We start from the raw sequence: 27,151 nt of genomic DNA on the forward strand, positions 1-27,151 counted from the left end.
TCACTTGACCATCTTTTTTTCCTAGTTTTAAACATACGTTTGTATTCTCTTCTTAACGGTTTCTAACTTAACAGCTAACTGGAAATATCAGAGAAAAATCTTCTGCTTCTACGAATTGGAAATCAACTGTCGACGGCTTTGTTTGTTTGTTTGTTTGTTCGTTGTAATACTTGTTGTAGAGATGAGCAACACCGGGTTGCACTATGGAAACGGTGTGGAAGCGTAAGTTAATTTGTTTGACCTTTTAATCCAACTGGGCTTTGTGACCCACGTAAGCGTTGAAGAAGCCATCGTCCTTCTTGCGATACCTCAGCTTGGCGCATGCAGCGAGAAGAGATCCGGACAGGATGCAGAGGACCACGCAGCATGTTGCCAACATGGCGGACAGTACCGAAGTCTTCATGCACGTTTCCGATGCGTCTTGCGGTTCTAAAATTATAGCTAAGTATTATTTTTTTCCCCGACAAAACTAATCTTTCGGATACTCACTGGCAACAGTAGCAGCTTCCTTCTTGATCTTCTCGTCATCGTCTTCCTCTTGTAAAACTCGTAACGCTTGGAACAAGCTGATGTTATCGGAGAGAGTCGAATTGTTTTCCTGTTGAACTTCCCGCTTGGCAATTCCCTTCAGGTTTCTCCAGTGACATGGTTGGCTCTGTGAATGTTTTCAAAAGTAATGTTAGCAAATGCTCTGCAACTCCGGGATTCAAGATTTTCTCTAATTACTGGACACCGTCCGTGGCACATTCGGACGTCGCATTCGATGTACAGAGCAGGAGATCCGGTAAAACGGAATGTTTTCATGTAGGCGTAGACCTGCGTTTCGTACAGTCCTCCGTCGGACCAGCTGCCACGGAAGCGGGAAATCAGCTTGTCGTCTACCGGGCATCTGTTTGTTGAAAAATTGAATTTTTAATGGAAAATTTACGGTTTCATTGGGGAGTGTTCATTGCTTGGTCAAATGTAAGGCAATATTGCTGAGAAAACATAACAAAAAATGACGATCATTTTTGCCAGAAATCTTGTACTCATTAAAACACCATAATTTAAGCTGTTAGTTTGCTATTTCTATAAACAATAGAACAAATAGGGCAAGGCACTTCTTCGGACAAAGTGCCTAATTCCGCCCTATCGCATAAAAATCACCATTCTTTCATTGGACCATGTAAATAAAACAACGATTTTTCAATGTTAAGTCAAATATATTATATTAACCAGTGCTGAGATTTGTCATTGTCATTGACAGACTTTTGCGCGATATTGACAAAATTGTTTGTCACATAGTCAATGATAGACTTGATCCTCAAAAAAATCTTTGTCAAAATCTCATTCATTTTTTCGTCAATGACAAAGATTCAACTGGTAACAGAAAGGGTAATTTCTTGCATTCTGAGTCACATTATTGTTATCCAAGCTGTTCAGGACGTAGATGCTTGTTCACTTTAATGGCTCCATGTGAATGTTTTCCTCAAGACATTTAATTTCATTTTAAATTTAGCTAATAAACAAATCAGCACATGTTCGTCACTGACAAAAATGCCACTGACAATTGACATGGTTTGCCTTGACGATGACTGTTAGCTCAAACGAGTGACCAAAGCAGAATTTTGAGTATCACTGTGTATTGTCGAAATTGTGCAGCACTGATATTAACAATATGATCCACTCTTTCGCTTAGCTGGCGAACCAATTTTTTAGCGATGAAAGCACCTCTGTGGCCAAAAAGGCTACCAATGTATTTGTTTATCGTCATGAGGGGTAGTCCAAATGAAAATTTGTTTAATATTTCAAATTAATGTATTTCAGCATATTATTTTATTTGATGACAACAGTGACATGTCAGACAAATTTTAAAGTAATATACAAAATGTAATTAATGACAATAATGTGACCAAGGTTGCAAATACTCATTTCAGCTAAAACAATGTTTTTCTAAATTATGAAATAATTAGATGCCATGATCAAATTTTGAATTGGTAGGATACAAGAAGAGGTTGCAAAGAATGTGTTTGACATATTAAACCTGTTTATGTCACTTCATTAGAGTCACAATCAGCGATTTTTCACAAACTCACTCACTCACTCACTCACTCACTCAGCGATCAGCAAATCGCTGATTGTGACTCATAGAAAGCAAAATTTACAGGTTTTATGTTTCCAACGCATACTTTGTAACCTCTTCTTGTAAGTTACAAGTAAAACATGCCATCATACCATCTTTTGGTTTTATTATTCCGAAAAACATTATTTTAGCTGAAATGAGTCTTTGCAACCTTGAATGTGACTCTTACTTTTGTAATAAGTGCTATATTCGCACCCCTCGATTGTAATTGAATGATTGTTGCTGACCTTTTTCAACGCTAGATGGTGCTTGAAGCAATATTTTGCGGGTCGCCATTGCAATATTTGGAAAAGGCATGAATGGATCATATTTTTAATATGAAATATTTGGTTAAGTGCTGATGCCAGGTAAGGTAATTCGAATATTTAACCCCGAATATTTTCAAACACAAAATAAGTGATTTGCCGGTTATCTGTGTGGGTAATTGTGCCCGTGTATTTCACTGCAAATGCACTACACTTCCGCGGACTCAGGCAAGGTTATCACGGACAATGCAAATCTGGATCAACAATAGAAAAGGGCCCATCAGCATTTGTAAACAAACCGTTCCAAAGCCCTTTCCTCACAAATCGAAGGCCGCCCACACAAACCAACACCATCATCGTGTAGGTGGAAGTTTCCCCTATCCGATGATGGTGTTGGTTTGCGTGGGTGGCCTTCGCTTTGTGAGTAAAGGGCTTTGGAACGGTTTGTTTACAAATGCTGATGGGCCCTTTTCTATTGTTGATCCAGAAATGTTCTGTTCAAGTGTGAAAACTGCAAGTCCCCGGCATGCAATGACGTTTATATAAGGTCTGGGCCAAAGGGCTTATTGGTGTTAGTGAAATGTGCAAATGTTTAGTGGTGTTCGTATTTTATTGCAATGTTTATCTTTTTACACGAAACAGCTGTTGGCAGTGGTATTTCTATCTGTTCTCAGTATGTTGGCAGTGACGTATTTCTATCTGTTCGGAGCAGTGTTGCAAAATATCATGACACTCACGTGACACTCGTCTTCGCATCAACCGACTATCGCTGACAGATCAATTTGTCACGCAGTGAGAGTTAGAGCCATGGCAAACAACAATCACCAGTAATGGTCGCTGCTCACAAGCAAAACGTTACACTCGCTGCTGATAATGAAAAGCACAACGAAAACAGTGAAGACTTCTGCAGTACGATCATGAGAAAAAGCGAAACGACAGAAGAAAATGAAAACAATGCCTACGCATTCCAAGTTCGTCTCGGCAGGCGCGACTGTGTGAGTTACAAACAAAGCAGGTACCATGAAACGGAAGCTGTTGGGCTCACTCGCTAACACACTCACACAAGCAAGCAAAGCAGCAACTGCTTCAAAACGAGCACAGATGAGTATCGTGATTGTCGGGAATGACCAGATCGGTGATGGATCACAACAGAAGACGACATTCACCAGTTGCTTTTTACTTCTTTCGTCAACTTGATGGATGGTCATGGAGAGAACTTCGACGAGCACATTGATAGGAATGTGCAAAGCGTTACTACCATCAGCTGTTTGGCGATCGTGATTGTGATAGGTCGCAACTCTGGTTCGGAGATGTTCAGCAATGTCTACAACATTTTTGCTTCTAACATCAGCAAGCTGCCTGTTGGCCCAGACCTTATATAAATGTCCCGTGTTTCTCTTACGGGGTAAGTAAAGTAAACTGCTGAAGTTGAAAATTAGTCAAATTGCATGATATATTACATATTTAGCTTAAATGCATCTAAAGCCTTCGAAAGACGTGCAAAGTTCTCCACTGTACTCGTTTAAGCTAGTACCTCAAATTGAACATTTTGCAGTACCAACTGCTTATACAGTATCTCCAACAATCAATACGAAACTAACGATTTTAAATTGGCTCACTACTTGACTAGCCTATTGGTCCCAAGCAAACGATTAACGTATCCCATTCTAGTCGAAATTCTAGTACTACGCAATGTTTGTTTTGATTCGCTATGAAAGTTTGACAGATAAAATGAGGGGTTATTGGTTTTTCCTATGTTTCGAGGGGTGAATTGATTAGCTTGGGACCGAAGAGAGTACCAGAGCTGAGCCAAAAAGTTGAGCACGTTATTTCGGGACCTTCTAGTCTTAGAGTTACCTCTATGGTATCTCCCCCCTCCAGCTCTCCTTAATCCGACGTCACAGTCTCTTATGGAGCTTTTTTTACATTGGAGCTTATTACGGATGTCACTTCACGGTGAAAACTTGTCACTTGTCGTAACGGAGCGGTTCCACGAACAAGTGGGAAATTTTTCCAGTTTTTATTTTTTGTATTTTTTGATTTGCATGAAACTTTGCATACAAGTTTTTGGGGAAGAAAAACGCCGTTTTGCATACTTGGTTCGCCATTTTGAATCTAGCCTTACTTATGAGAAGGGCCTATGAAAAATGCACATGATATCTTCAAAAAATTGTATCTCGGAAACGGTTTGTCCGATTGGTTTGGTCTCTTGGGCGAAGTTTTAGACAATTGTTGGTGTTATATGGAAAAAATATGCACGGTAAAAAAAAAGTTTGATATTTGTGTTTTGAACTAAAATATAAATTTTCCGTTTAAAGTGACATGTCAATATTTTTTTTATTATCCTTATGTTATAGCTGACTAAAAATGCTATCTAGTGCACAGTAGGTTGTTCTGGAGAAAAATAGGTTACAATGAAAAAAATTGTTTTTTAAAAAAATACAATTTTCAAAAAAGCTATTAAGAAAAGTCAAAAAAGTTTGTCACCCTAATTTTATGAAAGTACATCAAATTTGCAAACAAAAAGTACTTCGGTAACATTTTTCTAAGATGCACCGTTTAGAAGATATTACTGATTTAATATTGTTTTTTTTTGATAACTTAATAAGTTTTGGCCCTTTTCGGATGTACTCCGTATTTTTCCAGTTTCAAAAGTATTTTTTTCGGAAAGATTGGAAAATTTTGAGTTAAAATGACACTGACAGCTTAAAGATTCGAGTGAAATTCTCTGCCTTAAAAGTATTTTGAAAAACAAGTTACAAAATCCCACTATCAGGAACAATGATTTCTTCAAATGATTTTTGGTGCGTTGTGCTGAAAACGTGCTAACAAGTATCAGATACCAGTTAGCTGTACTACGTACAGTTGGTGATTGTAAACATGGTCTTTGTTGGAACTAGTCCACCATGGCCACGCTGGCCATAACGAGGCTAGCTCCGTCGTTGACCGTTCCTTAATAATAAATAAAAAGAACGCAGTAGTCACCTTCCATCAAACTAGAGGGCTGTCGACTGATACCTCAATCAACAACCGCCGCACTCTTTATTCATTCCAGGTATATACAATTTACAATCTTCTTCAATAACAATATACCTACGCCAGCAAATCTACCTCGCTCCAACTCTCCAAACTCGTACCTGAAGGTTCGACGATACCTGAGCGTTCAACTCTACCTATCTTTCAACAGTCTTTACCCAGCATTCTATGATTTCTACCCGTGAGCTGTATAATAATGTCTGACTCGGTTCTGAATTCATCCAGTATCTACTAGGGAAAACCAAACAGTAAATGCAGAAAGGTTGCTAGTAACATAGTGATTATAGTAATTTCAGCTCATAATCCTGTGTTTTTGAACGAGATCCAGTGTTGTTTGATAACATAATAATTGTAAAGGAAAGTGTAACACGTTTTGGTGCAAAGGTAAGTTTTAAATACACATTTTAATTATATGTTTTGTGATATTTTCGTACAAAACTAACAATTGGAAAATATTTTCTATGTTACAGATTACAAAATGAGTAAAATAAGATGTATTCGCCCATTCAAAGACATTCAGTGTTCGAAAGAGCTGCGATATCTCACGGATGGTATCATCCAAAAACTAAAATCAATTGGATTTTCCAAGGTATCCACACTGAACACCAAGGATTTTCGTGTTTGTTCGTCTTGCCGTCTACATATTGATTCAAGAGCTCACCTCACCCAAAACGAGGAACAAAGCGTAGCCGGCGGCTCAAGGATGCCAACTGTTCAGACCATACCTGATGTACCTGATTCGCAAAGCTATGAAAGTTTGGTCACGATACCATCAGAGTCAACGCTAAGCACAATTAAATCAAATGAAGACTTCACGATGCCTGTAGACGTCGAAATATTCAACCGAGGAATAGCAGCTATTCGTGTTTCGCCTATAGATTTAGGTAAGGTTAAAAATGTTCACTATCCTGAAAAAAAGTGCGCTGAAATCGTCGAAGGTGTACGAAGAAATCTTTTTAAATTAGACGCTTAAACAGAAATGCAAGATGGTGAATTTTTAGCTATTTGTGACTTTTCTGAAAATTACAGCTTCGTTTTGCAGGATGAAGTTCAATCACACCATTGGAACGTGCAACAGGCCACAATCCATCCTTTCATATATTATACTGAAAATATGCAAATTAAACATTTTAGCTTCATTATAATTTCTGAAGAACTAAGACATGATTCAGTCGCTGTCAATTTGTTTATTGATAAAATGATAAACTTTTTACAAATTGATCAAAATAAAAACATAAAAAAAAATATTTTATGTCAGATGGTGCTGCTTCACAGTATAAAAACCGAAAAAACTTTTCTAGCCTTTGTAAATTTAAGTCAAAGTATGGTATTGACGCTGAATGGCATTTCTTCGCAACATCGCACGGAAAGGTCCATGCGATGCTATTGGAGGTACGATAAAACGCATGGCTACCAGAGCAAGTTTAGCCAAAGAACGCGAACACCCGATAAAGACTGCAAGAGAGTTGTTTAATTGGGCAAACAAACGAAAAGAAGAAGAACTTACAAAGTTGTCATTTTGTTATTCTACTACAGAAGAATACGAAAATATGTCTTTGCAGCTAAATAATCAATATAATAATGCAAAAACAATTCAAGGAACTCTAAAATTCCACTCATTTCTTCCTCTATCAGAAAATACAATAAAGGCAAAGCTTTATTCAAACTGTCCTGACAATGATGCCAAAATATTCAATATTGTTAAGAAAGTTGTGTAAACAATAATTTTATAAAAATACAGGAATAAAAATAAACTGATGATATCCACCATATAATGTTATTTTTTATTTCGCACAATCACCATCCCTGAAAAATAAGCTTAATTCGCTCTTTTAAATCTTGCTAATTGAGGAGCTTACATTTGCAGTTCTCAAAAAGGTGTATCTGGAAATCGAGTTGTCTCATCGGTTTGATGTCTGTGGCGATGTTCGGCAATAGAGAGAAAATATGCACAGTATAAACACATCCAGTTTAAATGGATTAAACTGTTAGGCGATATGCAAGAGTTGAATGCACATTTTCAGCACAACGCACCAAAAATCACTTGAAGAAATCATTGTTCCTGATAGTGGGATTTTGTAACTTGTTTTTCAAAATACTTTTAAGGCAGAGAATTTCACTCGAATCTTTAAGCTGTCAGTGTCATTTTAACTCAAAATTTTCCAATCTTTCCGAAAAAATACTTTTGAAACTGGAAAAACACGGAGTACATCCGAAAAGGGCCAAAACTTATTAAGTTATCAAAAAAAAAACAATATTAAATCAGTAATATCTTCTAAACGGTGCATCTTAGAAAAATGTTACTGAAGTACTTTTTGTTTGCAAATTTGATGTACTTTCATAAAATTAGGGTGACAAACTTTTTTGACTTTTATTAATAGCTTTTTTGAAAATTGTATTTTTTTTAAAAACAATTTTTTTCATTGTAACCTATTTTTCTCCAGAACAACCTACTGTGTACTAGATAGCATTTTTAGTCAGCTATAACATAAGGATAATAAAAAAATTATTGACATGTCACTTTAAACGGAAAATTTATATTTTAGTTCAAAACACAAATATCAAACTTTTTTTTTACCGTGCATATTTTATCCATATAACACCAACAATTGTCTAAAACTTCGCCCAAGAGACCAAACCAATCGGACAAACCGTTTCCGAGATACAATTTTTTGAAGATATCATGTGCATTTTTCATAGGCCCTTCTCATAAGTAAGGCTAGATTCAAAATGGCGAACCAAGTATGCAAAACGGCGTTTTTCTTCTCCAAAAACTTGTATGCAAGGTTTCATGCAAATCAAAAAAGATGAAAATTACTCGTTGCTTTAATGATATGGAACCGCTCGTATCTGGAAATCGAGTTGTCTCATCGGTTTGATGTCTGTGGCGATGTTCGGCAATAGAGAGAAAATATGCACAGTATAAACACATCCAGTTTAAATGGATTAAACTGTTAGGCGATATGCAAGAGTTGAATGCACATTTTCAGCACAACGCACCAAAAATCACTTGAAGAAATCATTGTTCCTGATAGTGGGATTTTGTAACTTGTTTTTCAAAATACTTTTAAGGCAGAGAATTTCACTCGAATCTTTAAGCTGTCAGTGTCATTTTAACTCAAAATTTTCCAATCTTTCCGAAAAAATACTTTTGAAACTGGAAAAACACGGAGTACATCCGAAAAGGGCCAAAACTTATTAAGTTATCAAAAAAAAAACAATATTAAATCAGTAATATCTTCTAAACGGTGCATCTTAGAAAAATGTTACTGAAGTACTTTTTGTTTGCAAATTTGATGTACTTTCATAAAATTAGGGTGACAAACTTTTTTGACTTTTATTAATAGCTTTTTTGAAAATTGTATTTTTTTTAAAAACAATTTTTTTCATTGTAACCTATTTTTCTCCAGAACAACCTACTGTGTACTAGATAGCATTTTTAGTCAGCTATAACATAAGGATAATAAAAAAATTATTGACATGTCACTTTAAACGGAAAATTTATATTTTAGTTCAAAACACAAATATCAAACTTTTTTTTTACCGTGCATATTTTATCCATATAACACCAACAATTGTCTAAAACTTCGCCCAAGAGACCAAACCAATCGGACAAACCGTTTCCGAGATACAATTTTTTGAAGATATCATGTGCATTTTTCATAGGCCCTTCTCATAAGTAAGGCTAGATTCAAAATGGCGAACCAAGTATGCAAAACGGCGTTTTTCTTCTCCAAAAACTTGTATGCAAGGTTTCATGCAAATCAAAAAAGATGAAAATTACTCGTTGCTTTAATGATATGGAACCGCTCAACGGTGAAGTGGTTCCTATTTCATGTGTACGGCAATCACGGCTCTTATTCTGAGTATCACTTCCTTATCACCGTGTAGTGACACCCGCAATCTCCAGAACCGTCATAAAACCAAAATTGTTACTTGGGTTGGCAACATTTATTTGAATGGACTTGACAGTTATATTATCAAATTTGTCGGATTAACGGGAGGATACTGTAATGTGTACGCTCGTACTCGCTGCAAAACCATTATTTTTTAGTATCCTCGTTCAATTCTGATTTGTTTCGATTAATTCGATCACAATCACATATTTTCGTTTTACAAATCATATGTTTAATATTTGGTTCTGTTCTGCTCAAAAACACACGAGACTACAAAAAAAAAGTTAAAAAAAACTGATTATGAATTGTGCATACGACTGAAAATCAAACCGACATTTCTCGCTGGCCTCACTGGACTTCCTATGTCACTTATGTTAATTTTGACGCGCGACATTTTATTTATTGTACGTAATTTCCGCATTAGCCCTATTCAGATAACCCTATTGAATTGAACCATTTATTTTTTTAACACGGATATCTGGAATAAGTTTTTATTCGGGTAATCCCTCTTTTATATTAGAAGTTCATTTGTAAGGTTCCACGATATAAGAAGAGACAATAATAAAGGGTGATACGGTCAAAATTTGGTCAAGGGAAAACGCGTGTAAATCGGTGAAATCGTTTATTTAAAAAATCAAATTAAATTTCTTTTTCAAGTTCAATTAGTATAAAATTTAGGAAAAATATTCAGTTAGGCTTCCGCTTTTCCAAATCCGAATTGCCGGGCCTTACGCTTGACCCCTGCCATCAGATTTTGTACAGCCACTTTGTCCACCTTCTTCGCCGCAGAAAGCCAGTTTGCCTTGAACTGCTGCTCGCCCTTAGCAGTTTTTTTGGTCTTCTTTAGGTTCCGCTTGACAATAGCCCAGTATTTCTCAATTGGGCGGAGCTCTGGCGTGTTGGGAGGGTTCTTGTCCTTGGGAACCACGTTGTTGGCGGCGTACCACTCCATGGCCTTTTTACCGTAATGGCAAGATGCCAAATCCGGCCAAAACAGTACGGAACAACCGTGTTTCTTCAGGAAAGGCAGCAGACGTTTATTCAAACACTCTTTCACGTAAATTTCTTGGTTGACAGTCCCGGAAGCTATGAAAATGCTGCTTTTCAAGCCACAGGTACAGATGGCTTGCCAAACCAGATATTTCTTTGCGAACTTTGACAGTTTCATGTGCTTGAAAACATCTACTACCTTTCCCCTTCCTTTTGCCGTATAAAACTCCTGTCCCGGAAGCTGCTTGTAGTCGGCTTTGACGTAGGTTTCGTCGTCCATTACCACGCAGTCAAACTTCGTCAGCATCGTCGTGTACAGCCTCCGGGATCGCGCTTTGGCCGTCGTATTTTGTTTATCATCGCGATTTGGAGTCACTACCTTCTTGTAAGTCGATAGTCCGGCTCGTTTTTTGGCTCGATGCACGGTTGTAGACGATACACCCAGCTTATTTGCGGCATCTCGGAGAGAGAGGTTAGGGTTTCGCTTGAAACTACCGGAAACTCTCTTTGTCGTCTCAGCGGCTTCCGGTTTTCGATTTCCCCCCGATCCAGACTTCCTGGCTGTCGACAAACGTTCCCCAAACACTTTAATTACATTTGTAACGGTTGATTTGGCAACTTTTAGCGATTTTGCCAACTTTGCGTGCGAGTAGCTCGGATTTTTGCGATGCGCGAGCAAAATTTTGATACGCTGCTCTTCTTGCTTGGACGGCATTTTGACAAGTGAAGAGTGAATTCCAAAATCAAAATAGGAGCAACATTCTACACACACACACCTTCAAAATGAGGGGTGTTCAGGTTTTTTAAATGCAAAATTGAAAGAAATACGTCAAGTTGATATTGACCAAATTTTGACCGTATCACCCTTTAGTTACCAGCCCTATACATAGGAGAAGACAGAAGAACATTATAAGTCACAATAGCAAACAAGTAGAGCAAGAATAAATACTTCAAGATGATATTGTAAAGGTATCTTCATTCACTTACAAGTAAGAGTATAGTATTGTACTTTGCTAAGGTTGAGTGAATAAATGCAAGTTTTGAAATTAATTTAAATCATATGATTTACATTAAATACACCGAAAGAAATTCTTATTTAGGAGGATAGAATTCAGATGGAGTTTTCCATCGAATTCTTCGCTTAAATACTTCAAATCAAATTCCTCGTTGAAGTCTTTCAAGAGAAATTGATTAGAGAAGATTCTCGAAAATTCCACCTTGCTACTGACTGCTTGCTTCAACAAAACCTTCTGAAACTTGTGAGTTTGACAGAACCACCAGCACCAAATTGTCGGGGTACACTGGCAATATACTGGAGTTGTCAAGTTTCCCCCGGATAATTCTCGCGTGACTTTTCAAATAGACCAATGTAACATATCCGCCATTTTGAGAAAATTGAAGTAGAAGTTCTACAGATTATTATTTTAACTGTTTAGAAACAATACATTTTGCAATACTATTTTTTATGTAGTCAGTGAATAATAACGTTGAAAATTCAGTAGAAATGGATAATTCACAATTTTAATTTGAATTTAATGCTGCAAAATAGAAAAAAGCACATAGGACGTTTTGACTAGTCAAGTTGTACATTGGACATGTTAAATTGGACGATTTTTCTCAATGACATAATCAATGAGTGTTACATTGGATGTTTTGTTCTACATGATACTAGATTCCCTTTCACAGATTTCAGAGTAGAATACCTAACTTTAGATCGGCCCCGCCTTTAGAAAATGAGCTCCAATCATGTACCCATCATTTCAAACTGTACATTAGACAATGTTTGACCAATGATTATCTTAAATAAATGAAAGTAAATTTGGATGGGTGTTTTTGTATCACATACAATGATACAAGGGCAATAGTTTGTATTGCTGAGCTCGATTTGTTTACATTTTTACTTAGGACCTTTTGAAAAGTGACGCGAGAATTGTCTATCAGATCAGAGTTGCAACGAGCAGAATCGAGAGCAGAATGATCTGGTCTCGCGCGTCAAAAGGATAGAGGAAGAGATGAAGAATATATTTCAGCTCTCGGACTCGATCAGTGGCATGGGAGATCACATTGCTGCTCAGATAGACATTGCGTTCAACAGCGGGATGGTAGACATTAGCCGAAATGTAAATGGTATTGAAAAATTAATTTGTGAGAATATGGACAATATGAAAAACTCATTTTTTCAAATCACTGTGGAAAAAAATAGCTGTAACGAATATCCAGCGCAGTGTATCTAGAACGATTCTGTCGGAGTCGGACCAAAATACCGGACCCAAAAAACGTAAATTACTAAGTAGTAATAGTGATAATGATGATATTTTTTTTCGAGAAAAAAGACAAAGTCGTGCAAGTAAAAGTAAAAATATCAGTAACAGTAACAAACAGAGTAATCGTAAGACTCGTCCGGTCATTATGATTAAATCAAAAGAGTCCAAACAAGCTTGTGAAGATAAGATCGTAAGTTTTGAAAACACAGTTGGATCCAAAAACACACAAAATCAGTAATTTTAGGAATGGTAAAGATGACTCTATTATTGCTGAGTGTGCAGCAGGAGCTAAACTAAATGATGTAAAAACTGGTATTGAAAGCAATCTGGGTGGAAAATATAGTGCTGTTGTTCCCACTTCGGTTGCCAAGATTGAAAATAGTGGGCATGAGCGATCAGTTTTCTTCCGATGTCTTTATTGACTACTTAAAAAGTCAAAATGAAGACATCGCTATTAATGATGTAAAAGTAGTGAACATGTTTGAAAATCCACGCTTCACTTATAACAAGTTTAGTGTTGTAATTGAAGTCGATGTCGATACTTATAAATGTTTGTTATGTGCAAAAAAAGTAAATGTAGGGTTTGATCGGTGCTCGATAGTTTCCGCGATTAATGTGTTGAGATGCTTCAAATGTTGGAGAATTTGGGCACAAGAGTATGGATTGCAAAAATTGTGAGAGATGCTCTATGTGCAGCCAACAACACAAAACGTCGGAGTGTACGTCAACTGTATTGAAATGTATTAATTGTTTGAAAATGAATAAAGAACGTAACATGAACTTGGACGTCAACCATGCCGCATTTAGCTCGGAATGTTTGCACTACAAAAGACTTTTTGATCAGAAGAAAAGCAGCTTGCGTTTCAATAAAAAGCAGCCAAGTTCCAGGAAAGTGAATCAATTCGATTTTTTGTATTTGAATATTGCGGGGTTGTCAACAAACTACGTAGCATTACGTCCTCTTTTAGTTTTATTATCAGAAACTCATATTGTAGAAACTGAAGCTTTTGATCAGTATAGTATTCCGGGATATATTGTTGCTGCTTGTTTATCACATTCTAGACACATTGGCGGTGTTGCTATTTATGTCAATGAATCAGTTCAATTCGAGCTTCGTATCAATGAAGTTATCGATGGTAACTGGTTCTTGGGCATTACAGTTGTACGTGGCATGAAGATGGGTAATTATGGTGCTTTGTATCATTCTCCCTGTTCTAGTGACCAGAGTTTTGTTGAAGTTTTAGAGAACTGGCTCGAGACATTCCTTGATTCTAGTAAATTAAATATATTGGCTGGTGATTTTAATATTAAGTGGCGTGATAACCATAATTCGAATCATTTGAAGCGTTTAACTGAGCTTTTTTAATTTAAAACAAACGGTAGATCCGCGTATTTCCAGACACAGTAGAACTTTAATTGACCACGTTTATTCCAATTTTGACTCCATTTGTTCAGTTACGGATACTGATTTGAAAATAACCGATCATGAGACCTTAGTGATTAATGCCTTAGATGGTCTAAGAACGATAACGATAATTTTGTAAAATTGAAGTGCTGGAGAAAATATTCAAAGCAAGCTGTTTCGAATCTTGTTGAGAGGAGCGTGGATTTTCCATTCGCGGCTGGTAACTAAGATGAATCTACAGCTGTTCTTAATAACGCTTTGAAAACGTGTACTAATCAACTAGTTGAACAAAAGTTTGTTTCTTTGAAGAACTCGAACAGCTGGTACAATTTGGATCTTTTTCGTATTATACGGAAAAGGGACAGATGGTACAAAAAGTTTTGTAGATCAAATAATGACAATTATTGGAATAGGTACACAATCGCGCATAATAAGTATTCACAATCGATAAAGTTAACTCGTTGTGAATTTGTTCAAAGGAAGATTGATCAGCATCAAAACAACAGCAAAGAGTTATGGAAAATTTTGAAATCTTTATTAAAACCTAGTAACTGCAAACCGCGGTCCAAAACTTTTAATGGCACATTAGAACAGTCAGAACAAGTAATTGCTGCTATGTTTAATGATTAATGACGAAATAAAATAGCCAGTCAATAGTAATTGTAGAGTTGAAGTTTTTCACCCAATTACATTAGATGAACTTAGAGTTATTTGTTTTTCATTAGGAAAATCGGCTGGAGTAGATAATGTTAATGCTAGAGTTATTCAAGATTGCTGATTCTTATTAATGAATCATTGCAAACTGGACATGTGCCACAAATGTGGAAGGAATCCTTAGTGGGCCCTATTCAAAAAGTTGCTGGAACGGTTAAAGCCGAAGAGTTTCGTCCCATCAACATGTTGCACACATTAGATAAAATTTTAGAACTTGTTGTGAAAGGCCAGCTGTTGGAGTATTTAAATAGTAATAGTTTGTTGATACCAGAACAATCGGGATATCGGGAAGGTCATTCTTGTGAAACCGTGTTGAATTTGGTATTAGCGAAGTGGAAAAATAACTTGGAGTGTAAAGATACGATTGTTGCTGTTTTTTTTTGGATCTTAAACGCGCTTTTGAAACAATTTCAAGGCCCTTATTGTTAAGATCAATCAAACGCTTTGGAATTACGAGTATTGCATATAAATGGTTTGAAAGCAATTAGTGTGACAGAACTCAACGGACTGTTTTTAAGGATTCTATTTCCAGTCCCGTGGGGAATAACCTCGGAGTGCCCCAGGGAAGTGTATTAGGGTACCTGTTATTTATTATGTATATTCATGACTTGCGATGTGTTTTACGATTTTGCGACATTAATCTTTTTGCAGATGATACTGTGCTATTCGTTGCAGCTAAGGATTTAGATGATGCCGTTTTACACTTGAATGAAGGTTTTCGTTCTCGAAGTAGATGGTTGAAGTATAAGCAGTTGAAATTGAATACAAGTAAAACAAAATTTATGGTAATTTCGCGGAATCGAGTAAATGAGAACGTCTCTGTTGTAATTGATGATGAGACTATTTATCACATTGACAATGTCATCAAGAAAATTTGGAACTGGACCTTACATATAATGGAAAGTTGATCGATGTTACAAAACCATTCGTGGACCTTACTGACTACCATAACCATTACCATTAATGTTCTCAAACCATAAGTTAAAAGGTTCTAATATAGTTCTCTTTCCGAAAATGTATGGAGAAAACAAGAATTTGGAACGGTAATGGTTTTTAACAACCCATTATTTGTAAGGTCCAGTTCGAAAAAACCATAATGCATAAGGTTGAAACTTTATCATTAAACGTTCATGTAAAGTTCCATAACCATTTCAGTTAAAGTTTAGCAGGGATTATAAACAATTTTTAACCATTTTAGGTAAGGTCAATTTATGGTTCGCGTTTGTGCGGGTAGGTCGACAGGAGATGTTTTTAACTTGTATCTGAAATATGAAACTTGATGGAAAATGCAACAATGATCCTTATCATTTGTTTTCATTGTTTCCTAAGGGTATGTTTACACAGAAAAACAAAACTACCCACCGCTTGGGTTTTTTAAACTCAAATTTGAGTTATTTGACCTCAGCCCGTTTCATTTTCTCTCGCTATTGTTGTCAAAAATAGAACGAAAGATTCGACTCAACCGTCTAGTTCCGTACAAGAAGCCAAAATTGAGTAATATGCGATGTACCCAAATTTGAGTTAATTGAACTTAATTTTGGGTAGAAAAAATTGAAAATAACTTAGCGATGGGTAATTTTTTTTGCCGTGCTTAAATGCAAACTACTTTGAGCCGGTTTACCCAAATTTGGCTTATTGTACGGAACATGGGAGATGAGTGAAAAGAACTTAATTTTGGGTTGTTTTGAATTTCTGTGTAGACTATCTGATTTGTTGGTCTGATTCGAGCGGACTGTTCGATAATTTTGTCGGATGCAATGTTCGGATGCGTTCACACTTTTTCGACAGGATTATTAGATTTGACGTTTGATTTGTCGAACAAAATAGGTTTCATTCGACTCATCCAGCAAAATAGCGGCAAGTTAGGTGAAAATATTGTTTTTTTTTTTTCTAAAATTTCACGGATTTGAACCGCTAAAGAACACTTGATTTGTGTTTTGATGGCACCCAGCAGTAACCCTAATATAATGTGTATGGTTATTTTGTTTAACGACGTGACCAGGGTATCATCCAAACCACTTGTGGAATAGTTCAATCATTTGAGTTATCGTTCGGGTATGGTATTTTTTATTAGAGAAGGTAAACCGATTTCACTATTCAATAATGTCCTGTGTATGGTTTGACTAATTTTTATTTTCCAGTCTGATTGACCAAAAGATGCCGTAATGGCTTGGATCACGGCATGGTCAACAAAACAGTGTTTATATAATACGAAGCATGTATTGTATAAGAATAAGCATGCCAGACAGCAGGTCTGATAGCCTACATAGAATTTTTTAGAGCTTCAGAGAGGTTCGGAGATCTACTGAGAAATTTGTTGAGCTTCAGGGTTGTTCGTAGATCTTGAGAACAGAACTACAAACAAATTAAAAGAAATTTACAGAAATTCATAAAAAAAATCACAAGAGAGGTCGTAGATCTTCAGATAAATGTTCTAAGAAATTTTCAAAACTTTCAGCAAGCAAAAATAATTTCAGATCAATTTGTAAAACTATAAGCGAAATGTTACAAATCTTCAGCGAAATTCGCATACCTTCAGACAAGCCCAAGAATCTACAGTGAAATATCAAGTATTTTACTGAAGTTTGGAGACCTACCGAAACATTATTCAACATCAGAAAAGTTCGTAGATCTTTAGAATTCTGAAAAAATCACAAGAATGGTCATAGATTTTCAAATACAACAAAGTGTGCAGATTTTCTGATACATTTTCAGAATCTCATAAATGTTAATGGATCTTCAGTAAAATTTGCAGAACTTCAGGGAAGTCTGGCGAAATTAAAAAAAAAATTGGATTTCAGGAAAATTTGTAGATCTTGAGAGAGACACTTAAAACTTCAAGGAAGCTCAAATATTTTCAGATAAAATTTTGACAACTTAAGGTAATTTAGAAGATCTTCAGGAAAATTTTCAGATCTTCAGGGTAGCCGAGAGCCTGCAGAGGAATTTACAAAACATCAGAGAAGTTTGCAGATCTACTGAGAAATTTATTGAGCCTCAAGGTTTTTTTTTGTAGATCTTGGGAATAGAGCTACGGAGCTTAACGGGTTACGCCTACCTGCAAACTTTCAAAAAATCGATTTTTTTTTATTGTCCTAATTGAAAGTATATAAAGTTAAGAATATCTCCTCAAAAGATCAAGTTGATCCGATGAAAATTGTGAAAGTTATTCGACGTACAAAAATATTCACTTATAGTGGACTAAACCCAACTTGAAACTTTAAACGCGATTATCTCGGAATCATATTTTCATAACCGGTGCCAAAAATTTCTCGAAATGTATACATTCGATTCGTCCGATTCGTTTTGATTTCTGTTCAGTACTATTTTGTGCAGTCCACGATCGTTCGGATTTCGTCTATCATTTAATTTCGATTTTTTACAGCCGATCAAAGACAAATTTTAAGGATCGAAAATCGGCACTTCAACTTTGCAAGGCCGCCATTTTGTCAAAAAAATTAAAAAAAAACTGAAGGATCAAGGACTAGTTCAACACATGCTTAACGATTTGGCATGTTTTTTTTTTATATCAGATGATTACATCACAAACCGCAGTTGGCACCGCAAAAAGCGTTTTTTAGAACATCGTCCACGGGGAGCAGCCGTGCGGGGCACCAAGACCTCGTTATTACAGCATCGACTGATAAATGTACCATTTAATGTGTGTTCAATAAACGGCAGAAAACCGATTTTCAATATGTTGCGTCGTTTTCGAGAAAAAAAATCCAAACTTTCGCTTTTTTCGGTCTTGCAGGTAGGCGTAACCCCTTAAGACAACTTTACAGAACTTTAAAGATATTTGCAGGAATTTGACAGAAAGTTTCACAGTTTCAGACAAATGTGAGATCTTCAGAAAAATTCGTTAAATGTCAGAAAAGCACCTCAATTCCAAAAACAAATCGCAGCGAAGTACAAAAGTACAAGATTATGCAGAACTCCATGGAAGTCGGAAACATATAGAACTAAAGAACTTCAGAGAAGTCCGCAGACCTTAAGAGAAGTCCGTAGACCTTAAGAGAAGTCTGTAGAACGTTAGAAAGTTCATACGTTATTAGAAAAAATTGCAAAACTTTAGCAAAACTCACAGATCTTCGGGAAAGTTCGCCGATCTTTAGAAGTGTTTACACAACTTTAGAGAAATTCGTTAATCTTCAGATAAATGTTTTAAACTTCAGCGAAGTTCAAATATTTTCAGATAATTTGTAAAGCTTTGGGTAATATCAAAATATTTCTGATAATTCTGCAGAACTTTATGGAAAACCAAGAATCCACAAAGAAATTTACAGAACCTTAGAAAAGTTCGGAGATCTACTGTGAAATTTATTGAAATTCAGGGCAGTTCGTAGATCTTTAGAGTAATCTTCAGAAAACTTAACAGAATTTGAAATAAATTTTAGGAACTTCAGAAAACTTAACAGAATTTGAAATAAATTTTAGGAACTTCAGAAAAGTTCAGTGGGTAGATCGTAAATCAACTCAAAAATTAGCAGATTTTTAAATAAATTTTCAGAATTTTTACTGCGGTTCTTGGATTTTGAGAAACATTTACAGAACTTCAGGTAAGTTCGCTGATCTTTAGAGATATTTGCTCAGCTTCAGAAAAAAATAGTAAAAGTTCAGAAAACTTCCAAAAACTTCCGGAAAGCTCAAAAATTTCTAGATAGTCTTTTAATTCTTTAGGAAATTGTGTAGATATTCAGAGATATTTGCAGATATTCATTGAATCATGAAAGTCTACAGGGAAAATTGCAGAACTTGCGAGAAGTTCGTAGATTATTATAAATTTTGTAAACATCAGAGAAAATTGTTGATCTTCAAAGATCTTAAATCTTCTGGGATTCAGGAATTTTGTAGATTTTTAGGAAAATTTGCAGAACTTCTGAAGAACACACAGAACTTCAAAGAAATCTGTAAAACTACCGAGAAATTTGCAGATCGTCAGGAAAGATTGTTGATATTTAAAGAAATTTTACCGGAGAAGAGAAACAAAACTTCAGGGACGTCCGAAGGTATTCAAAGAATTATGCAGAATTGAGTTGTTAACAGAACTTTTCAGAACTCAAGGAATCATGTAGATCTAGTGAGAACTTTTCCCACTAGCTTGTCTAAAGTTGGTATCGACAGCTCTTGAAGGACAAGATGAGCCAGATCCCTGCCGGTGTTCCTCCTGAGCAACCATTTCCTACTCCACAAAGCTCACCTTCTCCTTCTCATTTGATTTAAAATAATAAAAGCAAATACGTCTGCCGAAACTAGAGCAATTTTCCGGTAATTCATGATGGAAGTATTTACTTTTGATTCCTGATACAGTTTTGTTTTGAAATCTAAATTGACAGTTCTTTCGACATGTACAAGCAGTGTTAACACCAGCAAACAGGAGGGTTCGACAAAGTGTGTCGAAAGTAAATTCGAGCAGATTTTTCATTATAGCGGCGGTCAAAATCAGACCAAGAAATCAGATAGTCTCAACGGACCTTAAGCAAACGTACTGTAACGTAATTATATCAAATTACGTTGTAGAAACAACGCATGTTTTTGACAAATGGTACCACACTACTCACCCATACTCATCGATCAGCTGAATCCTCTTGTTGGCTCCATTGTGTGCAAAACAATCATTCACGACAATATCGAACCCATCGTATTTGCTCCTCATGTAAATGATCAACGTCAACGGATCTCCCACCCGCACTGGTCCGGTCACTCGCGCTCCATTCGTTCCATATCCGTTGCGTATCTCCATGTAGCACTCCGGAGGACTCAGCGTAAACACTACGGGATTTCCGGTGGCGACTCTAAAATTTCAAAAGAATCCCATATTATTGTTAATCAATCACCCCCGCAACTCCATTTAATTAATGATTAACATATTGGCCAGCACATGGAAGCCAGTATATTACAAGAGAGAATATTGTACATAAATATGGTAGCGAAAAAAAGCACACTCACTCAACGTCGAGAAACGGAAAGGTTACGGTTTTCCAAAAGTCATACCCATACTCGCAAGTCACTTTAAAGTGCTCATCGAACTCTTCCTCGATCAGTGGATTGTACTGCACCGTCACCGTATTCCACATGAAGTTTTTCTGCAACCGATCCCGGCCAAAAAGAAACATTGTTGTATTATTGTTACTTACTAGATTGATCACTTTAATCGAAGCCGCGTATTGTCCTTACCGTTGGATTCTTGCGACTGTCGTCACCACCGTTGGCGTTCTTTCCCAGCGTGCCGCATCGGTTCAACTGGATCAAGAATTCGTAATAGTCCCGACCGGAACCGTTGATGTACATGCAGTCCGGATCGTAAGCGTAGCCTGCCAAGTAGAATGGGTGAGAATGTTGCTTTGATTGGAAGTTGATGAAAGGTATGTAAATGAGATGATCGAAACTTGCTGAATCATTGCTACCACGGTCCGTGCTATGGGGTGATCAGAACATTGTAATATATAACGGATAAATGTGTTAGCCTATGGGTGCAACAGGTGAGAAGAAGAACTAGACCACCCAATTGTGTTGGGTTTTTCTGAAGGTCTTTTGCATTAGAGTATCGGAACGGGAGAGCTGGAAACATGAGAAGGGTAATAATAGTCAATTGGTAACGGTACTGGTGGGATTGGAGATGGTTCTTAACTTCTTAGTGCTTTATCATATTAGCTGCTAGTAACAGTCCGAGTAGTAGGGCTTGAATTTTAAAGAAGAATTATTTTTCAGTCTTCTGGAGCCAACAATTTTTAGTAGGAAATTTTGCAAAACATTTTGTTTGAGGCTATAAAAATTCATCCATCCCTAGGTAGAAGAATGAGATGGAGTAATGCACACTTAGAAAAACCTAATTTTAAACGTGATGGAATCCATCTTTGACACAAATGATGAGACGTAAACAAACATGTCATGTAATATTAAGTGCTCCGAGACTGAAAAGTTTGTTACTCGACGAAAAGTACCTCTGATTGAGCTGAATTTCACGTCTATTATGACTCAATTATATGTCAAAATTGAAAAAGTACCCAAAATTGAGTTCCTTTCACTCATCACGTGGCTTCCGTGGGGCTAGGTAAAATTAAGTTAAAGAAGAAAACTCAATTTTGAGTAATCTTAATCATGAATCCACGTTGACCAAGTTGACAACAAAATAATAAAATGGAGCAGACTGGAACCGAACCATGGACGTTGAAATTACGGGGCCCGTGTGTTGACCACTCGTCTATCAACGGTTGTGAAAATGAAACGGTTAAAGGCGCATAAGAGCAACCTCAATGAAAATAAACTTATATTTGAGTTCATTTATTATTACTCAATAGTTGAGTAAATTTTAACCAACGCCGCTTTTCTGATTCACTCAACGGCGGACCTTAAATGATAGAACCCAACGTTGAGTTTGTTTTAACTTAATTTTGAGTATTTTTACGTGATTTTTTAAATTTACGTGATTTTTTTCTAAGCGTGTGGGTAAAATTTAATAGCATTTGCATTGAAAAGTTGCAAAAATTTGTAGATGGTTTAAGTTCACGATTATTGTACGAGTACTGTACTACTTTGTAACAACAAAGTAACGTATACGCCACCATGGCAAATTTTCACTTAGGGGAATTTACGTATTCTCGGCAACCTAAGCAGCGACCTTCTTTCTATAGCCTTTTTCTCCAAGGAACGCACACATATGCAGTATTGGTTTGTTTACAATCTTTTGCTGCCAGCTGCTCTAACAATTTCAGTCGAAAGAATTGTCAAAAACTGTTTTGAAACGCTTTTACAAAGCTCCAATCTTCTCTAGTGAGAGCGAGTATTGTCGGCAACCAGTTTTTCTTCGGCAACCGTTCCATTTGAACTGCATGTAAATCTGCTGTTCTATTATCGGCAACTCGAAATCAGCTACAATTTGTAGTGCGTGTGTTTCATTTCAAGAAAACCTTGCTAGATTGCTTTTTCTCAGTGGTAAAAATATAGTCAAATTAAAGCTGAAAGCATAAAGAACCGTTTGCATGCATTCAGCGAAGTGTTTTCGTAAGAAAATCCAGTAAAAATAGTGTTTCAATTTGGGTTGCCGAAAATAGTCTGGTATGCCGAAGCCATCATTTCCCCTATTTGTATTTTCATATTTAGTGCATCAAACAGCACCGTTTCTAAAAAAAAACTTGACTTTCGGTCATTCATCATCATAGAGCAGCCTGTTTCACGATCATCTCGTAGTTGCAAAATGTCGATTGAAAGTTAGGCAAAGGGACAACAAGTTTTAACAGTAAGCCCCCGGGACAAGTTGAGTACGTAAGTAGTAAGCAACATCTCGGCATGATCCACCAAGGGTGCGCGCACGGAGAAGCTTACACACTTAAAGATTCCTAATTTTACACGTGACGGAATCCATCTTTGACATAAAGGATGACACGTAAAAAAACATGTCATGCAAAATTAAGTGCTCCGAAACTTAAAAGTTCGCTACTCGACGAAAAGTACGTTTGATTGAGCTGATTTTCGCATCTATTATGACTAAATTTTATGTCAAAATTGACGCTCGTGTATGTCAGTCTCAGAACACCTAAATTTACATGATTTTTTCTAAGTGTGTAGGTAATAAATAGTGAAGTGTTTACTTACCGGACGAATACAACAATCCACTGAATGATCCGTTGAAGCCAATCCTAATTTTCATGTAGTCATCTTGGCATTCGGCCTCAATATCTGCAATATAATTTTGATGAAAATCTTAATTTATAAAATAAAATGTCAGATGCTACTAACGTTGCACTCGAGTATTGTTGAACCGATGCCGCCGGTTGTAGTCACGATCCCAAGGGTCTGGTCGCCAAGCCGGGTCGATATCGCTTCCGTATGCTGGCGGTAGTCGAGGATGACTGGAAGCTTGCAGCGACGTCAGTGGAATGTAACCTGCCGTGTCCGCTACGTAAACGACCTGTGGGGACACATCCAATATATCATTAGAAACAGCTACCTGCACACCGAGTGATTGGGATCAGTACAATTTCCACTAATGTGAAAAGTATACATTTTGCCTGACCAAGTGGACGCATGTGGCATGACAGCGTCATAAATGGCAGTGCGAATCAATTAGTCATCGGTCGTTTTTCATTCTGAAGTTCATATTAACTATGGCTTGATTTTTCGCGAGTAGCATTGATCCGCCCATCGTCAGTTAGGGAGTGAAGGTGTGGCAGTGTACCGTTAAATTAAACAATCACCGAGGCAGGATATTGCGTCAGGTTGAGCGTGGGTTTTCTATATGACCGCCATGCCAGTCGAAGAAGACTGAGTGGAAACTAAAATGCCTTTGAACGTAAGCTTTGGATGGACGTACTGACGGTGACCTTGAACCAAATAGATTCAGATGAGTGCACCCGTGGTGGCACCTTACTTGGCGTGATTAATTGCCAATGGTCATAATGGGTGGCCGGAGTCGTTAAACTTTTAACATATCTATAAAATGATGATTTGTGTCAGATTTTTTATTTTTATTTGCTATTGGTTTAGAATTGAGTGTTCGTTCTAAATTAAATTAATTGTTTATTTAGTTGACAGTGAATTGAATTAACAATGCAAACATACCAAATTGTCCAATTATTTATTGACTTGATCAAAAATTCCACCATTTCGTCCTTAACGTCTCCGTATCCTTGCCAAAACCGGTTTTCACCTAATTTCTATTTCCAAACAACAATCACAACTTATTCAGCAGGAAATGGCGAATTAAGTCTAAACGATTTTTAAACCCCACCCAATTAAGCTCGTTCATCTCGCAAAGGCAGACGCCTCGTACATTCACTTTTAGTTCGTTACAACAGCCGTGTCCTTATGTGCACCACTGTCAGTGTCAGGAAAAGCGCATATTGTGGTGGTAGCCAATTTTCCACTTGACTCACCAAACCAGCAAACTGCTGATCAGCTTCGCGTGGTTCGTGGTGACATTGAGAGAAGTCGGAGAGTAATTAAATCACACAATTTCCACCAGTGCTGGGTGGCTTCCAGCAGCAGCGGATGAAAGACTGAAAGACATTTAGGAGGCAAAGGAAGGGAAGACGGTCAAGTCTCGTGTCAATCCGCACAAGCCAGGGAAGAGCTTCGGTGCGGCGGCACGCATGACGGGCTATGAAATCGAAAGTTCAGACCGCGCGCTGACGCACCTTGTTGTTTGATTGAATGGGTTCCGACTGCCGCCACTCTGAGAGCGATTTGTTTTTCCCTCTCTTTTACTGACTGTTTCCACCGGCCGATGGGTGGTGGAGAGATCTACGCTTGTTGTCTAGCAGGTGCATAGAGTCGGGTGGGTACACGGTAAGGGGACTTATCTTTCCAATCAGAATAACACCGTAACCTTCATTTTTATGCAGAAGTACGAGGTCATGCGTACATATTTAACTGCGATGGGTGTGACTTTGTTGTGTTTGCTGGGTGGAAACAGTGATAATTTATCGCTTTATTAGATTGTTTTAAGTATTTGTTAAAACATGTGATTTTATTTCTCTATAATGAATCTTTGAATTCAGGAGGTGAATCTGTGGTAATTTTTTTTGTTTAAATATGTGTCTTTATCTTTCTTTATTAAAGAGACTTTCAGCCATCTACTGGTTTAAATATGTGAATTTGGGTAAGTGTGCCAGTTTTTTGGCCCTATCTTAAATTATTTTTTAATTATTTTCAAAATTTATTTCGGTACCGTATGCGTGATAATGTTTGCACCATTGAGCAATGTCAAAATTTAAAAAAATCTCAAAAATTTCGTTTTCGAGTTTTTTTATTTATTCAAAGAGGGATGTTTCTCAGAGTCTTAAACTATGATAATCTAATCATCGATCGAGGTTCCACTTGCTGCAACTACGGCCTCCCCACGTTTCTGGAATGCACGGCAGTTTCTAATAGTGTAGTCTAAATCCATTTCTCTCCAGGTACGGGTCAATGTTTGTCTGAGGCTTGCTGTACTCGGGTGGCGTTTAGAACAGGCCTTGGCCTTCATGACGCGCCATATTGAGTAATCCAGCGGATTAAGATCGGGGCTGGATGGCGGCTACATATCCTTCGCCCAGAACGGAAGATGTTCCTGCAACCACTTCTAAGTGCGGTTCGAGGTGTGCAACCAATCCAAACACCATAACGCTAGCAGGATGCTTGGTCAGATACACGTTCTTGTGCTGTATTTCTTATCTGTGAATTTTAGGCCTCTGATAATAATGATAGTTGTAATGAGGCTTTAATGAAGAGGAGTGCTTCAAGTTTTATATCGGTCATGGAAAAGTATGCCTTAAAACATAATTGTATGTTTTATTCTGGTTTTATTCTTTAGTTAAGAATTTCATTAATGAAAGTAGACACCTGTTTCTCAAAGGAAAATATTTATTTTCGAATAAATTCATAAGTTTACTTTATATAAATGAAAATCAACACACATATGACCGATTTCACGTGAGTTTGAATGTTTAATTCTCATTTCTGAAGAACGCTCGGACTTTTCTCTTGATACCGCTCATTAGATTCTGCACAACTTTCTTCTTAAATTTTCGTTGTGCTGCTGATCAAATTTTCTTGAAGCAGTCAACAGAGCTTGCTTCTTTTCCATCTTTCTTAAGATGCCGTTTAATTATTGCCAAGTACCCTAGCAGCACATTTGTCACTAAGTAGTTGTGGTTACTTGTATTTAACTTATTTCAGTCACAATCAACTTGCAGCAACTTATTATGACGGAAGTGTGTTGCTTGGGTATCTTTCGATAGGACGCAGTTCAGGGCAGTTTGAGGGATTTTAGATTTTTTCGACAAAATCTACTTTTTCCTTCTTGAGCAGCTCCAACGTAGCAGAAGCATAGTGATTAGGTGCCAGATCCGGCCAAAACAATGGAAGATCCGTATGCTTTCGGTAGATGGGTAGAAACCATTTATTGATGCATTCTTTTCTGTAATTTTCACCATTGATTGTGCCCGTTGTGAAATACGAAGAACTCTGCCACAGGAGCGAAGGACTTGCCACCCCAAAACCTTTTTTCCAAATTTTTCGGTTCGGATGTATCGCACATCATCAGGCACATCTGTCCTCTGCTCAGCGTTGAAAAATTGTGACCCGGGAAGTGTACTGGTATCCAATTTGACGTACGTCGCGTCGTCCATCAAAATGCACCGGTTCGGCTTTTGAAGGAGAACGTCATACAAGTTCCGTGACCGTATTTTCGAAGAAGCTTTTTGTGAATCCGTCCTGTTGGGTGCTTTTTGCTTCTTGTAGGTTCTGATATTGATACGTTTTTTGATATTCTGCCCAGTTCCGACGCTTATGTCCAATTTTTTGGCAATTTCACGAACGGAACACAGTTTATGCGATTTCAAAAGGCGCACTGCTGCCAGCTCCTTTTTCTAGTCCGATGATCTTTTTTTGCGCCCAGATTTCGGTAAATCTTCAAGAGAACGCGCTTCTCAAAAACTTCTTAACAAGCTTGACCACTGTAGATTTACTGCACTTCACGCTTTTCGCCAATTCTCGAA

At 37.2% G+C, this 27,151-nt stretch overlaps 1 protein-coding gene across 1 annotated transcript in view; it reads right to left on the minus strand.

Moving 5' to 3' along the window:
• Positions 1–244: 244 nt before the first annotated feature.
• Positions 245–27,151, minus strand: part of LOC135703439 (uncharacterized) — an 84,039-nt gene continuing 57,132 nt past the window's right edge. Inside the window, exons 5-12 of the mRNA XM_065224676.1 lie at positions 23,412–23,583; positions 23,268–23,351; positions 20,850–20,986; positions 20,622–20,758; positions 20,234–20,467; positions 727–889; positions 490–655; positions 245–429 (exon numbers count right to left, since the gene is read on the minus strand). Coding sequence (XP_065080748.1) covers positions 245–429; positions 490–655; positions 727–889; positions 20,234–20,467; positions 20,622–20,758; positions 20,850–20,986; positions 23,268–23,351; positions 23,412–23,583 — 1,278 coding nt within the window. The remainder of the gene's footprint in view (positions 430–489; positions 656–726; positions 890–20,233; positions 20,468–20,621; positions 20,759–20,849; positions 20,987–23,267; positions 23,352–23,411; positions 23,584–27,151) is intronic.

The sequence above is a fragment of the Ochlerotatus camptorhynchus genome, unplaced genomic scaffold (genome assembly GCF_037179485.1).
Source record: "Ochlerotatus camptorhynchus isolate MF236.1 unplaced genomic scaffold, CSIRO-AGI_Acam_v1.1 ptg000213l, whole genome shotgun sequence".
Classification (NCBI taxonomy): Eukaryota; Metazoa; Arthropoda; class Insecta; order Diptera; family Culicidae; genus Ochlerotatus; species Ochlerotatus camptorhynchus.